Below are 26724 nucleotides of genomic sequence, written 5' to 3'. Positions count from 1 at the left end.
AACATGATTTTCAATTCATCAAGATTCCTAAATGTGGACTTTTCCTCAGGAAAGAAGCTCCTCCTCAGGACAGGAGGCAGAGGAGGGCAGGACTTACTGCTGTGCTAGCTCTCTACTGCTGTGTGGCGCTGTGCTTCCTGGGATCTCAATTTGGATGGCTGCCATTATAATGAACAACACTGAGTTTCTAAGTTTCTCTCTAATTCCAGAGATAGAAAATATGAATATGAATGAATCTCTTCAGGAAAAGAGTGTTCATGTTCTTTGCAATTTAAGCACCTTCCCAGTGGATCAAGTCACTGGGTCATTGATTACTCCCAAGTAGCTGATTGGTCAAAGCCTCTACAAATGAAGGATTTGATAAAGACCACATGTCTTATGCCATGTGGAAACTTCATATTGACTTGTGTTTCTAGAAAAAATCTTCTAATTTACTCATCTAAAGGCTAGATGAATGGAATGGTACAGATTTTACTGCTGAGGATAATAAGAACTGTCTTAATTGAGAAAAAGGGAAATAACTTTAATTGATCATCCATGTTTCACTATCAAAAACCTTGAAGGAAGGAGGTAAGGTTTACAACTCAGATATGAACTTTAGCCTGAAATTTAAAGACAGCTAAAAGTAGAAACTGAATCAACAAACAACAATCATGCAGTTGAAGATTATTCTGAATCTTAAACACCAATTTCTGGTTATAGAACTCTGTTTACCTAAAAATAGTAATTTGGTTTTTGATATCCAATGTTATAAATAAAGCCAACTAAACTGGCTTTTTAAAAGCTCTTTTAACACAAGTTTTATGTATCACTCAGAAAAAAAGTTTTCAATTCCCCAACTTTATTGCTTTTAGGTAATTTAAGGAAACAACATTTTTGTGACAAATTAGACACAAGTGATTTTCTGACACAAGTGATTTTCTGTCTCAATGATAGGAATAATGAAATCAAGACAACCTAAGGTCTAATGTAGATTAATATTTTCTTTTTCTTGCACTTAGGAAGAGTGAATTATGTCTAAACATTCAAAATAAATCTGCCTCTCTATCTTTAAGCTGATACCATCGTGTTCTCCTTTTATTCCAGCTCAGTGGAGCTTAGATTGGCTGTTCAAATAAATTTTTAACAATCTACTCAAGTAAGAAGGAGAAGTTGCCTCAAAAACTTGATGAAGAGTTTCATACCTGGGTACTCATATTTAAGATAGGATATGGACAACTCCCCAAAAGATAACCAAATAAAGGCTACGACTTAAAACCAAGACCTGGGGACCCTCCCTTTCTTTTTCTAATTGTACACATTGGCAAACACACAAAGTTGTGACATTTCAATGAGGCAACTAGTAATTTGCATCATTCTGTTTCCCATTCAACACACCAACTCCCAGTTTGTTTAAGTCTTTAGAATTTGTTTCAAGGAAAAGATTTCTTCCTTCTTGTTCATTCAACATATAAGTGCTAGTGATAAGTTTTGCCCTTAAAGAAGCTCTATTTGAATTTGGAAAATACCATAGAAGACCCTCAAGTTTGTGGATCAACATTTCTCATTTCATATTATATTTATTACTTGAAAGTCCTATACTTTAACCATTAACATTTTTCAGATTTTTTCAAGGGGCCCTTTATAATCTTGAAAATTCTAGAGGAATTTTCAATCTACATAGATTTTATTTTTTAATAATAGTTTTATTAACATTTAACCTACGTAGATAAATTACACGCTAAGGAATAAAGAGAAGGCTCTGAAAATGTTAAAGAGCAATAATATGTAAGTCCACATTTATTTCTTAAAATTATGTCATAAGATTAAGACAAAAATTTTCCAGTTTAAAGATATTTTGTACGGTTTCATTTCAGTCTTTAAACACAGAGTCACCACCAATACCAACAGGATTGTTGCAGTATATGTTGACAATGAGCTTGACAAATACAGATTCACAGCAGAGATATTAGGGGAGGGGGGATGTTACCAGCTAGCAATTTAATGTGGCCCCCAAAATGGTATTCTGTGGAATTTTAAAATAACTGCAGGATTAAATGTTACTGATTTGGGAAATCCCCATTTCCCAACTTGAAGTCTGAACTGGGTCTATGGTCTGAGAAAGACTCACTCTCCCTCCACCATTTAGTGACTAAGTTGTAATAAGTTAAAATTACAGTCTGTATTCCAAAAGGCCAGAAGCTCATGTCCTAGCTCTGCATTAGTCAGAATGCAAAACCTAAGGAGTAAGACGCATTTCCTCATGGACCCATCTTATTTGATTAGGGGTGGCTTCAAAGCCCAAATCCTTGGATTTAGTCTTGAGAGTTAGCATCGCCTCCCTCAGTACACCACCAGGGTGCCCAGGGGCCACTTACAGTTTCTCATAATGACCAGTGAATAAACTGTGCCAAGGCACACTCTGGTATGGCTGCCACTTCAGAGAAGGAGAACCCTGGTCCACAGGTGTCATGTTCTGTCCCTCACTGTCGTAGAACAGCACTTCACTGCTGGAACTCCTACTTGTCACTGCAAAGAAATCGGTGTGTTAGATCCTTCCTCCAAGGCTGTTCTTCCTAGACTCACAGACAGCTGCATGGAGCTAATGAACCGGCCATGTATGAGGAAGAGTGACCATGTGGGAAGTGACAAGTGGTGGGAGCCTTGTTGGGAATTGTGCCCTCAGTGTCCCTCTACCCTCTCTCCTGCATAGTGTCTCCCCACATGCAGTCAGTGTGGTTCCAATGAAGTTCACTCCCAGCCAGAGGAGGGCAGGGGGACCCAGGCTGGTTCATTTAAAGCCCAGCATTCACATCTTGCCTCAATAATTTGCACCTGGTTGACTCATGGCCCAAGCCAACCCAAGCAGAGTGAATCTCAGCACTTCAGGGGACACGGGTTCAAAGATGCTGCCTCTTTCAAACCCGGGAGATTTAAACCTGGGAGACACCATCCCGAAGAGCTGCTGGCACCATTTGGGGACATGAAAGAAAAGCCTGTCTGGGAATGAAGCCCGCACAGCAGAAGGCAGAAGGCAGAGTTGAGGTCACCCAGTTCTAATGGCGTGATTTGAGTTCTGGGATCCAATCCTAAACTCTTGGGCGACAGGAGGCAATAAATCCTCCGGTTTTGTTTTTTTGTTTGCTTGTTTTTTTGCTTAAGGCAGCTTGATGTTTTGGGGCTTGGGGGGGTTTTGTCCTTTGTTTCTTTGTTTTAGTTCATTGCAACCAATACATTCTAATCTGTAACAGGTCCCCCAGGGCACTAGCTTTCTGAACTCAGAGGAGCTATTTATTCGCTTAGTGTCTTACTTTCCTCAACAGCAAAATAGAAATTAAAACAGATGTCTTGCCCATCTTGTAACACTGTACAAGCAGAGAGAATATCATAGTACAAGTGGAAGCACTTTCAGAAACTAATGCCAAGATAAAGTAGCAGAAAATGTCCTTAAGTATGTAATATTGACTATAGGAAATTGCTACTTTTCTATGTTAAAATAACAGCAATTTCACATGCGCAAGCTACTATTTTTGCATAATCCTTGCAAATTGTCTTAATTTGAGTATGCCTCCAAACCGTGTGATTCAACCTCAGATAATTTTTATGTAAATGATATTGGTACATTTTCTGTTTCTCTTGACTCCCTCAAGATGACTCCTACCTGGCATCAGGAGTGAAATGTACATGGTGGGTGTTCCCAAGATCAGGTGCAAACCAAGAGCAACAACACAGAGATAGGAGTGGAGCTCCTGGAGAGCGTGCACTTAGCCCCCAGCTTGGAAACTGCAGGGTTTTCTTTAGTAGTCTAACTTCCTTTCTCTATACTTTTACTGAGGGCTTCCTCAAATGAATAAATAGCAGAGCTACTCCGGGTTGTCTCTGATCTCAAATGTCAAAGGAAATGTGTTTATTTTGGGGTATCCCTATTACACGTCAACTAAGCAAAACAACGATTTTTTTCAGTTTTTGTAAACAAACATTTTGAAAAGATTTCTCAAAATCATGAAAAACTGTTTCCTGGTTTAGAATACAGGAGGTGAGCAATGTAAGGAGCTCTTCATGCTGTCGCTCCTCCAAAAGATACCAGACCTAGAAACTTCTCCAAAACAAACATCTTCCACGGTTCTCCTGCTTATACCCAAATTCAGAGAAAGGAAGAAACCCATCTTCCCCTCCTCTGTCCTCCTGTGGAGAGAGGATAAAGGAAGTTCCAGAGCTTGAGGTTTGGAATCCATGGGCCTGGGCTTGAGTCCCAGCTCTACAATCTAGGGAAACAGTTTCTGGTCTCAGGCCTTCAGTTTCTTCATCTACGAAATGGGAGTAACAGTGTGAAACCTCCCAGGGTTGGTGAAGGGATTCTATGAGTGAGAAGTGCCTAGCACAGTGTCTGTCACCAGTAAGAGTTTAAACAATGGTGCATTTCGTTAATATCGGTGGCACTGTGATCATCATATGACTTGTTTCAGCTCAGGGGACACGGTTTTGTCCAAGAAACCTTGGCGAATACTTCTGTGCTTGGCCTCCATGGTACCTCTCTCTGATGTGAAATAACTAACACCAAGTACCTGAGTGGTTATCAGTTAACCTGGGTCCATTCCCACTCATGCATGGTGGCCAGGTCAAGGATAACAGCATTTCCTGCTTTTTCCCATGTTTGCAGCAAAGGGATGGAGCAGCCCCTCCAATAGGACTGACATAGTCATGGCTTCCCTGGGAGCTAGATATCAGCTGATGAGACCCAGAGACCACAGGTCCAGGCTGAAATTTGAGGCACAAGCCTGAACCACATATTGGGACCTATTACTAGTCACACTAATAATAATATCTACTACTCCTGGGTACTTTATTTTTTAAAACATTTTATTTATTTATTTATTTGAGAGCGAGAGAGAAGGAGAATCAGACTCCACACTGAGCCGATATGGGACTCAATCCCAGGACCCTGAGATCATAACTGGAGCTAAAGGCAGATGCTTAACAAACTAAGTCACCCAGGTGCCCTCCTGTGTACTTTCTGTAACACAGGCACTGTCCCCAAGTGTATCAAGACACTTGACATAATTTCTCATCAACTCTTCAAGGTAAGGGTGCCTTTTTTCAATAAACGTTCTTTTCTGAAGTATAATATACATAAAGAAAAATGTACAGAGCACTAGTACACAATTTGATATATTTTTTAAAGATTTTATGTATTTATTTGACAGAGAGAAATCACAAGTAGATGGAGAGGCAGGCAGAGAGAGAGAGGGAAGCAGGCTCCCTGCTGAGCAGAGAGCCCGATGCGGGACTCAATCCCAGGACCCTGAGATCATGACCCGAGCCGAAGGCAGCGGCTTAACCCACTGATCCACCCAGGCGCCCCCACAATTTGATATTTTTAAATAAAATGAATTCTACTGGGTAACTCTCACTGGGCCAAGAAATAGGGCATGTCCAGCACTCTAGAAGTTATCCTCATGCCCTCTTCCAGCTACTACTTTCTTCTGCCCAAGACAAATCACTATACTGAAATCTAAAACCATAGAGGAGTGTAGAGAAGTGGAATTATATGATCTGTAGTCTTATGTGTTGGCTTCTTTTGCCCAACATTATGTTTATGAGATTCACTCATTATAGTTGCAAATGGGAGTCATTTGTTTATTTCCATTACTGTAGGAATATAACACAATTCATCCTGCCTTGGACGGTCATTTGGGTTATTTTCAGTTTGTGGTTATTAAAAGTAAAACTTCTATGGAAAATTTTGTGTGTGTCTTTTAGTGGGTGTATTTGCACACTTCTGCTAGGCATATTACCAGCGGTGGGACCACTGAGTCATAGGATGTGCTTTAGTCCATGTAACCAAACTGATTACAGAGAGGTTATGAGATCAGGATTCCTAATGTCATTTAACAAATGCAGAAATTGGGGTTTGACCACCTGAAATAACTTGCTCAGTGTCACAGCTGTTAAGTGGGAGAGACAGGGTTCAAACCCTCCTCTTCCTTTCGTGCTACACTGAGGATGTCTTGAGAACATGTAGCAGAAGAGGAATGCAAGTGTGAAAGCAGCAAACTGACCAAGTTCCCACCTGTCAGAAAAACTTATAGCTTGCATTTTAGTGCCTTTCAATATATTCTTTTATACATTACTTCTAAAAAATCTTAGATGAGGCGCCTGAGTGACTCAGTGGTTTAAAACCTCTGCCTTGGGCTCAGGTCATGATCTCAGAGTCCTGGGATCAAACCCCATATGGGGCTCTCTGCTCAGCGGGCAGCCTGCTTCCCCCACCCTCCCTCTCTGCCTGCCTCTCTACTTGTGATCTCTCTCTCTCTGCCAAATAAATAAATAAAATCGTTTTAAATAAATAAATACATAAAAAAATCTTAGAAATGGGTGAAGTAGAAATTATGATTCTTATTTGATAATCGAGAGAAGTCAGTCTCAGGGCACCTGGGTGACAGTCAGTTAAGCGTCTAACTCTTGGTTTCAGCTCAGTTGGTGACCTCAGAGTCCTGAGATTCAGGCACTCGGCGTGGTTTCTTCTTGTCCCTCTCCCTCCCTTTCTGCCCTCCCCCACCTGCCCCACTGCCCCATGCTCGCTCTCTCACTCTCAATTTTTCTGAAATAAATAAATATATCTTAAAAACAAAACCAAACAGTCTCAGAAAGTACCTACTTGCTGAGATGAAACCCACCATTTTTCTGACTTTACAGTGTGAACTCAGCCAGGGCACCTCTCCTGAGGGCCAAAGACCGCCACTCTGGGGCTGAAAAAACTCTTTCATATTTGAGGTTCAAGCCATATGAATCCATGAATCATCTTCTATTTGGGATTCAAGTGAAATGGAAGTGGGGATCCTCTCGTATCCGGGGTCTAGACCACACGGGGCTGGAAACAGCTAGCAGGAGCTTGCTCACCAGCTATTTTCTCTCTTAGCAAGATTTTACATCTGTCCCCAGCGACCCAGTGATTCTACGTTGTGAGCCTATGAATGGGAATCTTAGAACCCTCGGACAAAGTGAACTGCTTGGGAGAAGGTCACAGAAAAGCCTTCCTGATGGACTTAGAACATGTCCTCCTATCAAAATACCTGCCCAGTAAGACTACCAGCTTAGGCTCCTCCTTCTTCCTCCCATGTGCCATTTCCCCAGGACCTTTGTAAAAACCCTTGGCCTCTGCCACATCAAATATGAATTCTCTACTAGACAACTTCTGCTGAAAATATAAACTGTAATGAAAACATAGCATTTGGATTTTTGCCTCACCACCCCCCGCCCGGCCCTGGGAAAATGTTCATTTACATTCTGGAACGATTGTCCGGAGTCAATTATCTTTAGTCAGCTTTTCAGTGACCTTCATTCGAATAGGACTTAAACAAGGGATTCAAGATTTCCTATCTGCTGGACATGTCAGTTACTCTTTCATGATTTTCTCTGGAAATGGTGAAAAATCAATGTCCTCTCCAGAGACGGGCAGCAGAAAATCACCACAGGATAGAGCTTAACCCCGAAATGGCCAGGAGGGTTTGAATAGCAATCTGGTCTGACGAGGAAACGCTTGGAAGGTTTGGGTGGCTTGCCCAGTTCTCCCAGTGGGCTGGTGCATCTGTGGGAGAGCGAACAGATGGTCCCCTCGTCTGGCTAGAAATTTACTCTGCCTTTTGTGTTTGAGAATCACATAGAAGCTGCAGGCTAGATGTAAGGATTCTTGAAGAAATCAGAGTACACTCGCATAAGGAAGCTGGGTGGTGAGCTCTATATTATCCAGAAAGGAGACTTTAGTTAACATTTTCTGTTTCAAGGGCTGAATAAGAGAAACCAAGCAACTGTTGGCCAGGGTGAGTCCATGTGAAAGAAAAGGAGGCAGTGAGAGGTTTGGTTCATGCTGGATGCCCAGTGTGGTTCTGCCACCCCATGGCCAAGGGGCAGCCACGTGTGAGCCTTGGCTGGAGGACCCTCCAGCCATGCTGAAGCTGAGGCCAGACATCCCTGAAAGGACCAGCTGGCTCCACAGGCAAGCAGAGGACCAGTTCTAATCACATGGCCAGGAAAAAAAAAGGCAGCAACTCAAGCAGGTGAGGAAGCCACCTGCATCACCTTCCAGGGCAGTGGAAAGCCCTGGAGTTTGGGGACAATAGTGGGAAGGGGAGCCCCCAAACAGAAATCCTGAACATCCGGCCAAGCTGATTCAGGGTAGTAAAAGTGATGTACCCTGAGTCTGGGCTGCTATTCATACTGCCCACGTCTCATTATTTACGGCAGCTAATAGAGGAGGTTTGGAGTCTCATCCTTTTGCCTATTAAGTGCCATAGCATTCATTCTGGAAGTTCCAGGCTGCAGACTTTAAAACTCCAATTTGTTCACAACTTGAAGAGGTCTGTAAGTTCAAAACATGATGTGTCACCTGTTACGTAACACTAAAAATAAGGTAGTCTGGCCACTTGGGCATCGTAGGATTCTGCTGAAAGACTTCTGAAATGACCTCACAAAATCTCAAAGATCTACCTGGAACCCCCTAACTTGAAGCAAGCGCTAGTAGAGTACATCAACTCTCTACCTTTCTGCTCCCCTGGAGAAATCCTCCAAAGTCTGCTTCCATGAGCCAGCAGCCCCGTTAGCCCTGGGAGCTTGTTAGGGGCGCAGACCCTCGGGCCTCATCTCAGGAGTACTGAATCAGATCCTGCATTTTACCCAGGCCCCTATTTTATCTGTGTGCGCACTGAAGTCGAGAAGGACTACAAGCGCCTGAACAGCAGTCGGCTCTTGAACGTGCTGCCACGTTGCAAGCTCCCACCAGCCTGGAGCTTATGTCCTCTGAGACATATTGCCCCTAAAATCAAAAGGACATTTGCATTTCCTCTCCACCAGCGAGAGAGAGAGAGAGAGAGAGAGAGCGAGAGAGCTAATGGTGTCTCTCCCTAGGAGCACCTGCATGACCCCACCTAAGAGTGCATGAAACTTTGTGTCAAGAGGAAAGGAAGAAACTCCCAGGGCTGACCCTTACCCTTCTGTGAAAGAGACAATAATTTTGCAGGGTTACTACAAGGCTGGTAAAAAAAATAAAAATTAAAATTAAAAAATCCCTGACTTAATGGTGAAAGCAGTGACCAGCCCCGGGTTGGCTCACTTGGTCTGGAGTGGTGGGCCCACACGTGACAGTCCCCGGAGTCCTCCAGCGCCTGTGTGCATTTTCTCTTCTTGGTTGGTGGCAATGAGGCTCTAGAATCAAGAACCCAGGATGAAAGTTAGGAGTTTTTGCTCTCCATATTACATGAAATCAGATTCCGTTTCCCAGGTGTCTGCTCTAGGCCTTCTTAAGACTAGCTGTAATTGGTTAAGACTCCTTGGGGCCCACTCGTCCCCAGGACCACTAGGTTGTACATGAGTGCACCGGACAAGCTCCTATCCCATGAGCCCTCCTAGTCTGAAACATCGCTTTCCAATAGCCAGTAGATCTGAGATTCACCTGCTTGAAAAATAAACTGACTATTTCCAAAGGCAGAGGACTCATTGAGACAAAGACAGGAACTTAAACTATAGAATATACATATATAAAATAGAAGTATATAAAATATGTATACATTTTACACCTGAAATTTTTTTCACATGGAATTTTGCCACAATTTTTGAAGACCTTTACTCTTTCTGCCATTCTTTAGATTCAGGAGGAATGGAAGAGAGAAGGAGAAGAAGAAGGAAAAGAGGGGGAAGAAAAAATATTAAGTTAATGCTTAATCAACAGGTATTTTTCTGAGAGCTCATTCACAAATCACTTGCGTATTCTAGCTGAGTCCGCAAATGCAAACAGTGCTTTTTCCCTTGCTCGGAATGCCCCCATACATTTCTGACATTTTAACTTTCCATTGAATAAGGACTTTGGGTTTAGCGGGGTTTTAGTTGAAAGATGGTCTAAAGCCGAGGGGGCGGAGCTGGAGGGTGGTTTGTGGGGAGGAGAGCTTCCTGTGTCTGATATATGTCTCAACACCGCCATCTCCTGGAGAGAACTCCATGATTCATGCTTTACCGGCACTGCGTGGGGTGCTGGCTGCTCTGAGGTCTTTTATAACTAAATATGTTGCCCTTTACCCAGGGCTGTGGCACAGAGGCTGCTGATGGTAAGGACGGCTTATCTCCGGATGGGAGGACATGCATCGGTCCGGGGGGGTTGGAAGATGACTGGTGTTGGGGTAGCAGTGGCGAGAGCTGCCGAGGCTGTGGGCAGAGCTGCTCATTTCACAGGAACTCTGCGGCAGGTGTGCAGGGAGCATCCCCGCAGCAGCTGCAGAGTGGAGAGAAGTAGCTGGAGGCCTCCCGACTGCGGCTTCGGGTCTCATGGCTGGGCAGCAAGCACCTGGGGGAACACAGAGGTGAAAAGGGCCTCTCTTTCTGACAGCCCAGCATCCCCGAAGACCTGGCAAGGTGTGCGGGCTGCAGAGTGCACTCACCTTGCATCTGTGGAGGAGAACAGGAGTCTGAGGCCGAATAGGGTGGAGTATCGGGGAGCTGCTGCTGCCTGAGGATTAGAGACATACATTGCTTTTTGTTGTGACCTGTTCTGTCATTATAGCTCTGTCACAAATGGAAGAGAGCCCGAGTACTATGCGCACAGTACCCTGTGGGGCCCAGAGCCCACCAGATCATGCCTAGTGTAGCATGTTAAGTAAATGGGTTTTGAGGAAGACCAAACTGGGTTTGGGTCCCAGCTTTAACACTGCCTAGCTGTGTATCCACGACCAAGATCTTAGTCTCTCCAGGCTTCTGTTTACTCACCTGCAATATGGGAATAACCATCATGCCTTCCTCCTAGCATCCTTGTGAGAATTAAATGAGATACTGTGTATAAAACCCATAACATAACTTCCCCAGAGTTCATGCTCAGTTATAGTTTATATATATATACAGTTTATTTATTATAGTTTAATTAACAGTATTGTTGTTTCTAAACATTTCAAACACTTACACCACAGAGATGGTTGTGCACCCTGTTTGGGCTAACGGCCTATACAATGTCATCACCAAAGCAATGGTTTTCCATCTGTACACGGGGAAATCCCAAAGCTCTTGGAATGAGCTCAGTGGTTTTACAAAAGAAAAAACTTAAATGTCTGAGGGAAAAAAATTCATAACTTTTCCTGTTTTATATATTGAGGTGCAAGTACAATCTCTTTAAGAAAAAAATGAGTACCACCACTAAAAAGAGTGTGAAATTTTCTGTCCCCCAAAACCTGCAAGTTCCTTATGGCTCAGAAACTCCATGTAGAATAAGGCATTCATAAGTACCACCACTGTCCACTTGATTCTCCTGCTAGAGAGTAAGCTATCATGTTTTTCTTGGTTGATTTAAGATTTTAACCTCATACAATGAAAAGTCTATTTTTATTTGTTTACTAGAAAAGTAAGGTTTTCTCCTCAAACTGATCCTTTATAATTTATTCACTCTTTCTGAATAAAGGAAGAGAAAACCTTCCTCCAGCAATGCCACCTTCCTACAAAAACAACACCAAAAATGAAACTAAAGGAATAAAGAGGAGTAAACTCAAAAGGACATAGAGTACATGTGCAGAGAGCACAACAGACTGTATTTTAATAACACTGTCGCAGACAGAAGTAGGATAGATGGTAACTGAATTAACAGAACAGAAAAAGCAAAACCAAGACTGCCTGGAGATGGCAGAAGGGACACAGTCAACAAGAGATTATCCAATTTTATTATTTTTTATTTTTTTAAAGATTTCATTTATTCATTCAACAGACAAAGATCACAAGTAGGCAGAGAGGCAGGCAGAGAGAGGAGGAAGCAGGCTCCCTACAGATGCAGGGCTCGATCCCAGGACCCTGGGATCATGACCGGGGCTGAAAGCAGAGGCTTTAACTCACTGAGCCACCCAGGCACTCCAAGAGATTATCCAATTTTAAAATAACTCCAGAAAAGCCCAAGACATTGGAGTCACTAGAAATCTCTGAATTCAGGAGGAAGATGGAGTTGAAAACAAAAAGTTGAAAGTTTGCTTAAGGAACAGTTGGACCCTTAGATTAGCTTCCCCAACCTGTACAGCTCAACAACTACCTTCCTCAGCCCAAGGGAAGTTGAAAGAGTTTACTCCTTGGAGAAACAGATTCCAGGGTGACTGTAAAGCTACTGAGCTAAAAATGGAAGGATTCAATGAAAGTCTAAATGCTGAACCCTGAGACCCTTCCTCAACTTAACTTTGCAGGCATCTAAGCGGATTTCCTGCAGTAAGAAATTGGAAGATCGTTCCCCAGAAAAATTGAATGTCCTCAAAGGAAAAAATAAGATTTTGAAGTTACTGCTCAAAATGGCCAATCCCGGCTTACTCACTCTACAGCCTTTGAGAATAATGGCTTGCACGCAGAATATCTTAAACAGGAACAAAAGATGAAGGATCAGACATTTCCAGAAACCTTTAAGGTTAAAGACAAAGAACAAGCAGCTAGATATAGAAGGGATGCAAATAAAACAAAGGCAAAAACAAAAACAAATCCACAAAGAGCTCTTCTGCTTCTGATATCACTAGTAAGCTCCTACCAGTTTGACCTTTTCATACTATGAACTCTGGAAAATTTAAAAAAACATCTGCCTAAAAATACTGGAAGGTGGACAATAGCAAGAGGATTCTGGGGGGGGGGGGGACACTGAAACTTAGCTGAAGGTAATAGCTAAGGAGAGTTACGTGTTTATAGCTTTTAGCCTCAGGGCCAGTTGAAGGCAGAACCACAGACCAGCTAAAACTCCAATAGAAACACACTAATTTTCTGATCTAAAGAACCAGAGAACAGAGTTTGGGACAAACAGCCTCTTAAAGTGAGAGGGGAATCTTGGGAAAAGAGATGCAGAGAGGGGAACCCTATAGATTCTGTGTAAAAACTCTGGCCAGGAGTCTGTCTGACTCCTGAGCCATCAATGTATTGGGCTGACTGTACATAGTCCAACCACCAAAAAAAAAAAAAAAAAAAAAAAAAAAAAATCAAAAGGGCAAAATGAAAAACAAACAAAACTGAACTAAAATTTAAGTTACTTCCCAAGAGACAGAGTTTATCATTTGAGTTTAAGGAAAGTAACTGCCTGGTAAAACAGAAGTATATATATACTTTACAGAGGAAATTAAAAAAAAAAAAAACAGATATTCAAAATGTCTACAATACAGTTAAGATTACTCAACAAATGGAGAAGCAGGAAAATGTAGCCTAGCCTTGAGGAAAAGAACAGTTAGTGGACACCAACCCAGAAATGATCCAGATATTGGATTAGTAGATCCAGATATTGGATTAGTAGATAAATCCATATTTTAGCAGCAGCTATTATAAAAATAGCTGTTGTAACTAAGCCTAATAAAGTAGAGGATAATGTGTTTGTAAAGAATAAAAAATACAAAATCTCAGCAAAAAATAGAAACTAAAAAAGAACTAAATGGAAATTCTAGAACTGAATGAAACTAGAAATGAAAATAAAAACAGAAAATTTAAAAATCACTCAGTGGCGTAACAGAAGAACTTGAAGACAAATCAGTAGGTATAATCCAGTCTAAAGAATAGAGAAGGAAAAATGAATCTTGAAAGAGAGATTTGTGAACCATGAGAGGATATAACAGAAAAATAATTAAAGATATAATGACAAAACCTTCCCAAATTTAGTAAAAGACAAATTTATAGGTTCTAGAACTCAGCAAATCCTAAGATAAATATAGAGCAAACCATACCTAGGTCATCAGAGTCAAATCAGTTAAAAAAAAAAAGAGAGAGAGAGAGAGAGAGAGAGAGAGAGAAAGAGAGAAATTTTCAACAGTACCCAAAGAAAAACAACATATTATATGTAGGGTGATAGTGGTTCACATGACAAATGACTTATCAAAATCTCCAGAAGTAAGAAGACAGTGCAACAATATCTTTAAAGTGCTAGTGAAAATCAAAGCTGACAATCTAGAATTTCATATCTGATGAATATATCTTCCAAGAATAAAAGCAAAATAAAGATACTATCAGATTAAAAAAAATTTTAAGTGAAACCATAAACAGACATGTATAATAAGAAATGTTAAAGACATTATTTAGGCTAGAGGAAATTATATCAGATGGAACTTGAAACTTTAGGAAGAAATGTAAAGAGTAAAGAATTGTATGTATCTGATGCAACTTCATTATTTTTCTTAATTTATTTAAATTACACAGGACTGTTCAAAGCAAAAATTGTGGCATTATCTTGTAGCACTTATAATATATGAAGGAGTAATACTTATGACAACTACAGCCCAGAGGAAGGCAGTGGGGGATAAAATAAAATTACATAGTTGAAGGTTTCTACATTTTACATAAAGTGATACAGTATTAATTCATTAACTCCAAGTAGACTGTGAAAAGTTAAATGATGCAAAGAGGTATAGCTAAGGTCAATAAGTAAAATGGATCTAAAATTATTCAAGTAATACAAAATAAAGTAAAAAGGAGTTACAAAGAAGAAAGATAAAAAGATGACAAATAATAAAATGGCACAATTAAATACATTAACAGTGATTACATTAAGTGTTAATGAACTAAAACTCCAATAAAAGGCAGAGATTGTAAGCACGGATTTTTTTTTTTAAAAGCAAGACCAACTGTATGTTATCTGCAAGAAACACTCTAAATTTTAAGACTCAGATAAGTTGAAAACAAATGGGAAAAAAAGGTATGAGAAGGCAGAAGTGATTCCATGAATAAGTAAAATAGACTTCAAAATAAAGATTATTACTAAAAATAAAGAGGCTCATTCCATAATAATAAAATAATAACAGTCCTTTCATTAAGAAGAAATAGCAATTATGATTGTTTACATATCCAATAACAGAACTTCAAAATACATGAATCAGAATTGACAGAATTAAAAGGAGAAATAAATAATTGTCCAATCATAATTGGAGATTTTCACATCCTTCTCTCAATTGGTAGAACAAAATAGGTAGTACAAATTGATAGAACAAAAAAGTCAATAATGACAAAGATCATCTGAGAAATTTCTTTAAGAAGAAAAGTAACTGAGGTGTTTGAATGCTAAAAGATATTTTGCAGTTCCCTTCAGAGAATTTGTGGGAAGAATTAATATAATCATAATAAATGATATGTGAAGACATAGTGATAATAACGTAAGCCCGGGATATTGGCCCAATCAAAAATTTTTATAGAACTTTATGATATTGGGAGGTTGGTGCTAGAAATGGGTGTCAGATGTGGTATAAGAAGTTAAATCTCCCCTGAAGATGATATTAAGTTCTTAAAATATATAAAGTAAGAAGAACAATATAAAACAGCATTTAGATACAAAGTGGTAGAAATATCTAAAAGCATTGGAAAGTATCTGCCTCTGGGAGAGGCAAAGTGATGATCATGGAGAAGAAGAGAATTTCTGGTTTTTATTATAAATCATACACACACAGTACCATTTGACTTCTTAAATTCTGCACATGTCACTTCTGTAGAGCTACAAATTAAATTTTGTGATTGACTCTGTGATATCGCAATTCCACATTCAAGATTCTAGGCAGTTGTTTACATTTACATTAGTGGTACCACTGGAATTCAGTAATAATAAAATCTAAAAATCACAAGTAATTTATCAACTCACTCAAGAAATATGGCATGGCCTATTGTATATAGGAATGCATGCATGGAAAATCAAAGGTCCCTTAGTTGAGTGACAGCAACATGTGTTATGGTTTCAAAGTGATGATTTTGAAAAATTTTTTAAAGACTTATTTATTTTAGAGAGAGAGAGAGTGTGTGTGTGTGTGTGTGTGTGTGTGCGCATGCATGCGTGCGAGTGGGGGAGGGGCAGAGGAAGAGGGAGAGAAATCCTCAAGCAGACTTCCTGCTAAGCACAGAACCCAATAAGGAGCTTGATTCCAGGACCCTGAGATCATGACCTGAGCCAAAAATCAAGAGTCAGATGCTTAACTGACTGAACCACCCAGGCACCCCAAGATCTTGAAATTTTTAATGCTTTCCTTGCAGTTTACTGTTCGTTCTAAAACTCACCACAGCTACTCCTTTATTTCATTGAATTCCATGCTCAATGCATTTTACAGTTATGAAAGAAATTCTGCAGTTCTTTTCAGGGAATTTGAAGGAAGAATTAATGATAGCTACCTTTGAAACTGAGCAAATTGTTAAAAAATAAAGGCAATTAATTTTATGGAAGACACTCTTATTTGGGACTATTTATGAACAGGTAATCTCCTCATTACTCACAATTACATCAGGAATCCCAGTCATGCATATTAGACTGTTTTTGGTCTTCATGCTCTGAATTTGTCTATTATGCCAAAGGGATTTCCATGAAGTGGACCTGGAAAGTAAGAGAACCATGGGTCACTCCTTGAGTGGCCATCTCTGTCTCTCCTTCCATAGGAAATAGTTGTAATAATCAAGAGATTCTTAGCTACAGATAAAAAATGAATAGTTTGCCTTCTAAACTCTCTCTCAGATATAGAACTTGTTACTGTGTTTGGGAGGATAAATGGATAAATATGGTCTCCTGGGTTGAATGCCATGCAACCAAAGGAGGGAATGCCATATAGACTCTTGTTCCCAGCTGGTTAAGATATATGTATATCCATGACAGCTGCTTGCTGTGCCCAAAGCAGCCAATATTTCTTTCAGATAGCACTCAGACTTGACCAAGTTGTCGTTGAGTGCCTACCATATGCTCACGACTATACTAGGCACTATGTAGGACATAACAGTATTAAGACATGGGCTTCGTGTGAATACCCAGCAGGGACTATTCACAATTCAACAGTCCAATCCTGAGTTTTCTTTGATGACTCCCCCGGTGCCTTCACACACCAACTGTACCTTCTCCAAAGTTCTATTGCACAGTGAGCTCAACTCAACACAGTGCTTGGTATAGAGTTGGTACTTAATAAATACAAATTACTGCTTTGTTACACTACATATGGCCATTAAGTATGTTACATATATAAATTCGTATATTAAAAAATTGTTTTCCTGACCATCTAATCTAAAATAATAGTCTTCCCCCACCCCTCTTCCTACTCCCTTACCTTATGTTTATTTTTTTTTTCATCTTACTGAATGACTTTATACTATATGCCATTGTCTTTCTCTTCCCACTAGGGCAGCATGACAGCAGTGGAGAACCAAGAGCCGAGGGATGGGAGCGTCTCACCCCAGCAGAAGGCAATAAGGAAATGCATTGTCTTTTGGGAATTTAAAAACAATACTTACACCTACAAAAAGTCAGTGTGCTTTTATTCTAGCCATGCTCCACCAACTTAGAAAAAAATGCCTAGGTGCTCTGCCAGGGCAGGGTGCTTCCTACCCACTGCCCTTGGTAAACTATTAGCAGGGATTTCATCTGGTTTGTTCACAGATTACTCCATCACGCAACTGTAGAAATGGTTGTTATTGAAAATAATTTCTCCAATTTCTCATGAATATGATTTATCCTCCCATGTGAACATCTGCATTAAGAACATATCTTAATACTGTGTGTACGTGCGCACGTGTGTGTGTCCTGCACAGTGTCTCAGTGGTGAGCATGTTGTAGGCACACAATAAACACTTGATCAAGCTTGGTTAGGGTTTGTACCCACCGCCTGAAAGTTAGGATGAGAAAGGGACTTGGCAGAAATGTTGTCAGTGGATAACATAGCCCAAGAAAATAATTTCATGACAGGACAGAGGAAGCAAGATGCCACCCCACACTTCCAGTCCTTTATTGGCAAACTGCAAGGACCCTGAGCCTCCCACAGGAGGAAGACGGGAGCCAGCCACTCTTGTCTGTTGCTTTAGAAATAGATAAACTTTTATGGAGAAACGACTCTGGTCCAAGCACCAAGCTCACCCTTTGCATGTGTTATCTCATGTAATCTCAACTACCACCATGGGGAAAGGTTCTACTATTGTCCCTATTCCATAGGCAATGGAACTAAGGCTTCATGAGGTTTCATAACTTAACCAAGATTATTCATCTGGCAACTAGTCAAGCTGGAATTAAATGGTCTCCTACCAGAATTAATGCTCTAAAAAACATAGTAATTTAAACAGACTCTCCTAATCAAACTAATTACTATAGGTAATTTTCCACAAATATCTTTAGAACCAAGATGTCACCAGTAATGTCTCAGCCCAGGGTTCTGCTCAGCCTTCCTCCTACAGCATCAGTTTGAACCCAGGAGTCAAACTGGTCAATGAACTCACACAGCCTTTAACAAGCTCTTCTCACAGAACTACCCGTGTTACCTCATCCCTTTCGCAACACCACAGTAAAGAGCTTATCAGCCCCGCTCCATTGGTGACAGAACAAAAGCGTGCAGCTGGTCATTGACTCCTAGTTCATTTTGATGTCCAACCCCAATAAGCCAAGTCTTAAGTAAAACCCAGAATAAGCTCAACCAGTAGAATAAATAAAATAAAACCTGCAGTGGATGCCTCACTGACCTAATGTGTCTTTAAGTTCCGTCTCCTGTGAAGTCACCCATTCAAACCTGTGAATCAGTGTCACCCCAGTGTCCTCAGCTGGTTAGTTCCCTCTTACTCCACAGGTAGGATCCCAAGGCCATCCTAAAGCTCAGTATGACATGACCTCCCCTGAGCACACTTACTCAAACTAAACCAACTTATTTGGTTTGGAACATAGGAGCTGATGGGGAAGGAGGCATGTTTGTGTGACCAAAAGCAGGGCTTCTCAAACTATAATGCGCATGCGCATTCTGTGGGGGTGCTTAGTTAAAATGCAGAGTCTGATTCAGCTTTTCTGAGGGAAGGTCTGAGATGTTACATTTCTAGCTTCCGGGTCAGGCTAGTGCTGCTCCCTGACACACACTTCGAGTAAAGAAAGGAAGCCGGCGAACCTCTGGGCATTTTTGAGGGAAATAAAATTCACTGTTTTAAAATTTCCTAGTCTCTTTTCTGGAGTCTTCCTTCTCTAGACACACACACACACACACACACACACACACACACTTCTTGTCCTTTTCCCCTGCAACCTCCAGGGTTCTATGCTATCCGCTAAATATCTAAATCCACCTTGCTTCAAGAATGGCTCTCCATATTTAGACATTTCCCAGTAGGTCCACCAGGGCTTACCTGTTTACCCAGTAGGTAACTGGCTGGCTAACCTAGGGAAATCAGAGGACTTCAGCCTGCTGCTCCTGGGCAGACAGCTGCCCTGGACTCTGCTACACAAGGAAACAAAGGGTTAAGGGCAATATTCAGAACATTTCACATGCTGACAGGACTTCCCCTTAGGTCAATACACCGATTAGAGTCACACAGAAAGATGAGAAAGTCTGAGGGGTGTATCCCAATGGTCATGCATGGATACCTCCCTCCCAAAGGAGGTCCAAGGCCAAATAAATTTGAGAAAAACTGTATACCATTTCTCTTCTCCAGTTGTATATTAGCATAACAAAGTCTCTGAAAAGTCCTGCAGTAAAGTTCATTTAGCTTTGTTTAAGTCAGTTACTCATAAGCTTATTCACTCACCATGGAACTTTTGGTTTCCCCCCAAACAGCAACTCATGGGACCAATTTTCCATAGCGCATCTAGGGGCATCTGTTTTACAGCGCCAACAATTCCATTTTTTAATATATTTGAGATGTGAAAATCTCCCTATGAGATTCAAACTGACTCTCATCAATTTTGCAGCCTCGTGGTCTCTTAGATCGTTTCAGCAAGGAGCCATCACTGATATTTTTTTAAAAGCACAATTCACAGGTAATACAGTAGAGGGGAAGTGACTGAAGACTGGTCATAAACTTAGGTGTGAATCCTAGCCCCGTTGCTGATTAGCTGTGCACTGACGCAAGAAAACCTACATCTCAGGGCCGCTAGGAGGAATGCAACTAACCTGAAAAAAAAGAGCCAGGTGTTTAGAAATAGTCAACACTTAGAATATTTGAATGGGTTGTACAGATGTAACGATCACTGAGCCAGCTGAAGAGCCCCATGGGCGTGGACGGACTGGAGCTGTTTCCGCTCATTTTTGCTCAAACTGCTATCACAGCCTCACTTAATTGCATGCACCTGAGTGGTTTTTATCAAGCAATGTCCGATTATCTGATTACCAGACTTTTCTTGAATGGGCATGTACTCTGACCATCTTTGCAAACCGGCTTAGACCCAGGGTCACATCCTTTGTCAGATCATTTTAGATACATTGAATGTATTTCCCTGAGGTTCACATTCCTCCCAAATACCACCTAATTAATCTAAAAGCTGCATAGAGAGGAAAGGTCATATGTAGAGCCAGGCACATTTGGATCCCAGCTGTGCCACTTACTGACCTGTGGAAAGTTACTTTACTATCTTTGCACCTCCCTATTTATAAAACATAGATGATACTGTGTTTGTTTGGCAAATTTGTTCAGAGAATGAAATGTGTAAAATCAGATATGTAATTATATAAATGAATGTGGAAAAACTGTGAAGAACATTGCCCAACACTTGATAAATGATCAACAATATTAACTCCCTCCTCTACCTCTCTTATACCCAACCACCCCGAAGGTAGAGAATGAATTTGGTTGGGCAAATCCACAGTGATAGCTTCTAAGGAGATAATTCTGGTCCTATAGGAAAGACCATGATTATCGTGGAAACTACAACTGTATGGCAGATTTCAGCCTTCCCAGATAAGAAGACAAATTCTTCGAATGAGACTTTTGTTCATGTCTCCCCACCAAACAGCTAAAAATTCTTTCTGTGACTTGTAAAAGTGATCCAGATGATTAAACAGAACTCTGGTACAATCAGCTATACCTTCTCTTAAGGAGCAGTTACATGGAAGAGAGATTAGACAACTTCTGGCAGATTGTTTTCAGGCCAGAGATGGTAAGGATACATACTGCCCACTCTTTCCACAGGAATTCACACCAGTGGTTTGGATGGAGTGAAAGGGAATGTGAGGGAAGGTACAGGGGCAATTAGTGTCTGAGTTCAGCCCACACAGTGCCTAGAGCAGAGGAGCCAACTCAGAGTGTGGGCTCATACATCAGGCTACCCACTAGCTATGTGTGTGTTTGTGTTTAACTAGCTTTCAAAATGCTGAGCTTCCCTTCATCCTGTGGTCATTTGACAAGGATGTTCTTGTCATCAAAGAGTGGCAAGAGACAGGTACCAGAAATATCCACAAATGGGTTTCCTCATTGCTGAGATTCAGGTCTGGTTTCACTCTTTCATGGGGGCATGTACACATATACCAAAAGAGGCTCAATAACAAAATGGAGATGACAGAGAAAGGTCAGTGAACTTGAAGACAGATCAACAGAAATTATCCAGTTAGAATACCAGAGAGAAAAATGATTGAAAATAAATCAACTAAGACTCAGGGAAATATGCACAGTATCAAAGGTCTAGCATTTGTGTCACTGGAGTCTTAAAAAGAGGTAAGAAAGACACTGGTACAGAAAAATAAATGTGAAGAAATAATAGCTGAAAACTTTCCATATGTACTAAAAATTATAAATTTACAAACTCAAAAACAATATAATCCCAAACAATATAATCTCAAAGAAAACTATGCCTAGCAGTGACTGGGTGGCTCAGTTGATCTGGTGTCTGACTCGTAATTTGGGCTCAGGTCATGATCTCGGGGTCATGGCGTTAAGCCCAAAGTCAGGCTCCATGCTCAGTGCAGAGTCTTCTTGTCCCTCTCCCACCCCCCTCTGACCCTCACCTTGCTCGTGCATGTGTGCAACCACACTCTCCTTCTCAAATAAAAAAATAAAATCTTAAAAAAAATAAATGCATAGAGTTTGGGGCATACAACAGTCTCAATTTGCAGGTGACATCACTGTAAACACAGAAAATCCCCAAAAATCTATTTAAAAAGCTCTTAAAACTAATAAATGACTTCATTAAGATTGCAAGACCCAAGTTTAATTTATAAATATCATACTATTTTTATATGTTGGCAGTAAATAATTGGAACCTAAAATTTGTGGGGGGGGGAATTATTATTTGCAATAGCTCAAAGAGAAACATGAAATATTTAGATAAATGTCTAACAAAATTTGTGTAACATTTACATGCTGCAATCTATATTACACTGATGAAAGATATCAAAGAAGGACTAAAAAAATGGAGAGATATACCATGTTGATGGACTGGAAGATTCAATTTTGCTAAGATATCAGTTCTCTGCATATAGATCTCTGGACTTAACACAATCCTAATCAAAATCTTAGCACGATTGCACAGATATCAATAAGCTAATCATAATATTGGGAAATCAAAGGAACAAATAACCAAAACAGTTTTGAAAAAAGACAAACTTGGAGCATTTACACTATCTGATTTCAAGACTTCTAATAAAAGTACAATAGTCAAGATAGTGTAGTATTGGCAAAATGACAAGCACATAGATCAATAGAACAGTAGAGAATCTAGATACAGATCTATACAAATATGATCAACTGATTTTTTACTACAGTGTAAAATTAATTTAATTTAATAACTTTTCTAAGTTATTCAACAAATAAATCTGGATAATTGGACATCCATACACAAAGAAGTTAGTCTCAACCTATACCTCAAACTTCATACAAAAATTAATTCAAAATGGATCATAGGCCTAAATGTAAAGTGTAAGACTTTAAAACTTTTAGAAGAAAACAGAAGAAAATTGGGGGAAGCTTAGATTAGGCAATATCTATATTTCTTAGATATAAAGCATAAACTATGTTGGAAAAGATAAGTTGCACATTATCAAAATTATAAACTTTTGTTCTGGCAAAGATGCTGTTAAAAATGAAAATTTAAGTTACAGACTGGGAGAAAATACTCGCATATCACATACCTAGCAAAGTTCTTATATCCAGAATATTAAACAATTCTCTAAACTTGCCCAATTTTACCCCAAAGGGCAAAAAATTTGAACAGAAATTATACCAAAGAAAATGCAAAAATAGCAAACAAACACACAAAATGATATTCAACATCATTAGTCATTAGGAAAACACAAGTTAAAACACAATGAGATACCACTGCAGAATGGCTTTTTGTTGTAGAATGGCTATAATAAAATTTTCTAAACTGATAAAACAAGAACTGGCAATGAAGAGAAGAAACCAGATGTCATATACACTGCTAGTGGTAATGGAAAATGGTATGGCTGCTCTAGAAAATTTGGCAATTTCTATAAAGTTAAGCTTATACTTAAAATATCACGCATCAGACTTCATTCCAAATATTACCCTCAGATTCTCATGAGGAAAAACAGAGATTTTCCTCCATGGTCAGGAAGAAGACAGGAATGTCCACTGTCATCATTACTATTTAACATAGTATTAGAAGTCTTAGCCTCAGCAATCAGACAACAAAAAGAAATAAAAGACATCCAAATTGGCAAGGAAGAAGTCAAACTGTCAATATTTGCAGATGACATGATACTCTATGCAGGAAAACCTGAACAAAAAGTTGCTAGAACTGACACAGGAATTCCCTAAAACTGTAGGATAGAAAATCAACAGAGAGAAATCTGTTGCATTTTTATACATGAATAATAAAGCAGCAGAAAAAGAAATGAAGGAATCAATCCCATTTACAATCTCAGCAGAAACAGTAAGATACCTAGGAGTACACCTAACCAAATAAGCAAAAGATCTATACTCTGAAAACTATAGACCACTTATGAAAGAAATTGAAGAGGACACAAAGAAATGGAAAAATATTCCATGCTCATGGATTAGAAAAACAAACATTGTTACAATGTCTATACTACCCAAAATTATCTACACATTTAATGCAAACTCTATCAAAATAACACCAGCATTTTTCACAGAGCTAGATGTTCACAATCCTAAAATTTGTATGGAACCACAAAAGACCCTGAATAGCCAAAGCAATTCTGAAAAAGAAAAGCAAAGCTGGAGATATCATGATTCCAGATTTCCAGCTATATTATAAAGCTATAGTCATCAAGACAGTATGGAACTGGCACAAAAAGACACATAGATCCATTAAACAGAACAGAAAAACCCAGAAATGAACCCATAATTATATGGTCAATGAATCGTCAACAAAACAGAAAGAATACACAACGGGAAAAAGAGAGTCTCTTCAACAAATGGTGTTGGGAAAATAGGACAGCAACATGCAGAAGAATGAAACCAGACCACTTGGTTACACCATACACAAAAATAAATTCAAAATGGACAAAAGACCTAAATGTGAGACAAGAAAACATCAAACTCCTATAAGAGAACATTGACCTCGGCTATAGCAACTTCTTACTAGACACATCTCAGGAAATAAGGGAAACAAAAGCAAAAATGAACCACTGAGTCTTCATCAAGCTAAAAAAATAAAAATAAAAATAAAAAACTTCTGCACAGTGAAGGAAACAATCAACAAAACTAAAAGGATGCCTATGGAATAAGAGAAGATATTTACAAATCATATTATTTGATAAAGGGTGGGTATCCAAAATCTATGAAGAACTTATCAAATAAAGCACCCCAAAATAAATAATCCAGTTAAAAAATGGGTAGAAAAAGAGAGTCTGGGTGGTTCAGTCAGTTGCGCTTCTGGCTGTTGATTTCAGCTCAGATCATGAATTGAGCCCTGCGTTGGGCTCTGCACTCAGTGGGGAGTCTGCTTGAAGATTCTGTCCCTCTGCCCCTCCCCCAACTCATGCATATGTGCTCTCTCTCTCTCTCTCTCTCTTTCAAATAAATAAGTATTTTAAAAAGAATGAAGGGGAAGGAAGAAGGAAAAGAAGAAAGGGAGAGAAGGAGAGAAGGAAGGAAGGAAGGAAGAGGAAAGAAGAAATGGGCAAAAGACACAAATAGACATTTTTCCAAAGAAGACACCAGATGGCTAACAGACACATGAAAAGATGCTCAACATCACTCATCAGGGAAATACAAATCAAAACCACAATGAGATACCATTTCACACCAGTCAGAATGGCTAAAATTAATAGCACAGGAAACAACACATGTCGGTGAGGATGCAGAGGAAAGAGAACCTTCTTACACTGTTGGTGGGAATGCAAACTGCAGCAGCCACTCTGGAAAACAGCATGGAGGTTCCTCAAAAAGTTAAAAGTAGAAGAATCCTATTACCCAATAATTGCACTATGGGGTATTTACCCAACGGATACAGAAATACACATTTGAAGGGACATATGCATGCCGATGTTTATAGCAGCATGATCAACAATAGCCAAAATGTGGCGTGTGTGTGTGTGTGTGTGTGTGTGTGTGTGTACATGCAATGGAACATTAACCAGCCATGAAAAAATGAAATCTTGCCATTTGCAATGATATGGATGGAGCTAGAGTATATTATCCTAGTTAAAGAAGTCAGTCAGAGAAAGACAAATACTATATGATTTCACTCATATGTGGAATTTGGGAAACAAAGAAGATGAACATATGGGAAGGGGAAAAAAGAGAGAGAGGGAAGCAAACCATAAGAGACTTTTCTAAAAGATAGGAAACAAGCTGAAGTTTGATGGAGGGAGGTGGGTGGGGGATGGGCTAAATGGGTGATGGGTATTAGGGACGGCACTTTATGATGAACACTTCTTATGATGTAAGTGATGAAGCACTAAATTCTACTCCTGAAACCAATACACACTAAATGTTAACCAACTAGAATTTAAATAAAAATTTTGAATAAATAAATTAATAAATATTACTCTCAGAAATTAAAACTCTTGATCACATTAAAAACCTGGGCATTAATATTTATAGAAGCTATTCATAATGGCCCAAAACTGGAAATACTCTGAATGTCCTTGAATGGGCAACTGAATAAACAAACTGAATTATAAACATTCAACAGGGTCTTTCCCAGCAATAAAAAGGAATGAACTATTGATCAAAGACTTTAGGCTTAGTGAAAGAAACCAGACTAAAAATGGTTTATCCCATAGATTTCATTTATGTGACATTCAAGAAAAGCAAAACTACAGGGACAGAGAACTGATCAACAGTCACTAGGAGGTGGGGTTGATCACTAAGGGGAAGCATAAGGGAAGTGTCTCAGGTGAGGAAACTATCGTTTGTGCTAGTCCTGGTAGTAGTTCTACAAGCCTATGAACTTGTCAAAACTTGCAGAACTATATACAGGATAAAAATTGAATGTTACTGTACGTAAATTAAAAATTAAAGCTGGAGTAGTTATGTTAATATCAGAATATAAGAGCAGAAATCAACAAAACACAAAACAGAAAAACAACTAGGAATATACATTTAATCAAAATCTGGATCTTCAAAAGGTTAGGAAAACTGATAAACCTCTCGCCAGAGGGATCAAGAAGAAAAAGACACAAATTACTGGGATGCCTGGGTGGCTCAGTAGGTTAAAGCCTCTGCCTTCAGCTCAGGTCATGATCCCAAGGTTCTGGGATCAAGCCCTGCATGGGGCTCTCTGCTCAGCAGGGAGCCTGCTTCCCTTCCTCCCTCTCTGCCTGCCTCTCTGCCTACTTGTGATCTCTGTCAAATAAATAAGTAAAATCTTAAAAAAAAAAAAAAGACACAAATTACTGATATTAAGAACGAAACGATTATCACTATAGATTCTACAGATGTTAAAAGAAAAATAGAGAATATGATGAGCAACTTTATGTTAGTGAATTTGACAACTTAGATGAAATCAATAAACTCACTGGAAGACATAAACTGCCCAAGCTGATAAGTACCGACAGATAACCCGAATAACCCCGTATCTATTAAAGATACTAAATTGGAAGGGGAGGACCTTCGTATAACGAAAATTCCAGGGACAGCAGACTTCAC

At 39.7% G+C, this 26724-nt stretch overlaps 1 protein-coding gene across 5 annotated transcripts in view; it reads right to left on the bottom strand.

The window, feature by feature from the left end:
- Positions 1-26724, bottom strand: part of MYRFL (myelin regulatory factor like) — a 123572-nt gene that overhangs the window by 64773 nt on the left and 32075 nt on the right. For 4 of the 5 annotated variants that reach the window (XM_045072979.1, XM_045072980.1, XM_004752524.3 and 1 more), the window contains 4 exons: positions 10407-10474; positions 10048-10312; positions 9089-9180; positions 2358-2508 (listed from right to left, as the gene is read on the bottom strand). In XM_045072979.1, coding sequence (XP_044928914.1) covers positions 2358-2508; positions 9089-9180; positions 10048-10312; positions 10407-10474 — 576 coding nt within the window. Of the gene's footprint in view, positions 1-2357; positions 2509-9088; positions 9181-10047; positions 10313-10406; positions 10475-16200; positions 16307-26724 lie in introns of those variants that run through there. The other variant, XM_013056059.2, reaches the window with a different exon arrangement.

The sequence above is a fragment of the Mustela putorius genome, unplaced genomic scaffold (assembly GCF_011764305.1).
Source record: "Mustela putorius furo isolate JIRA1106 unplaced genomic scaffold, ASM1176430v1.1 tig00537227_pilon_pilon_pilon, whole genome shotgun sequence".
Lineage (NCBI taxonomy): Eukaryota > Metazoa > Chordata > Mammalia > Carnivora > Mustelidae > Mustela > Mustela putorius.
This window is presented reverse-complemented; position numbering and strand designations above follow the sequence as displayed.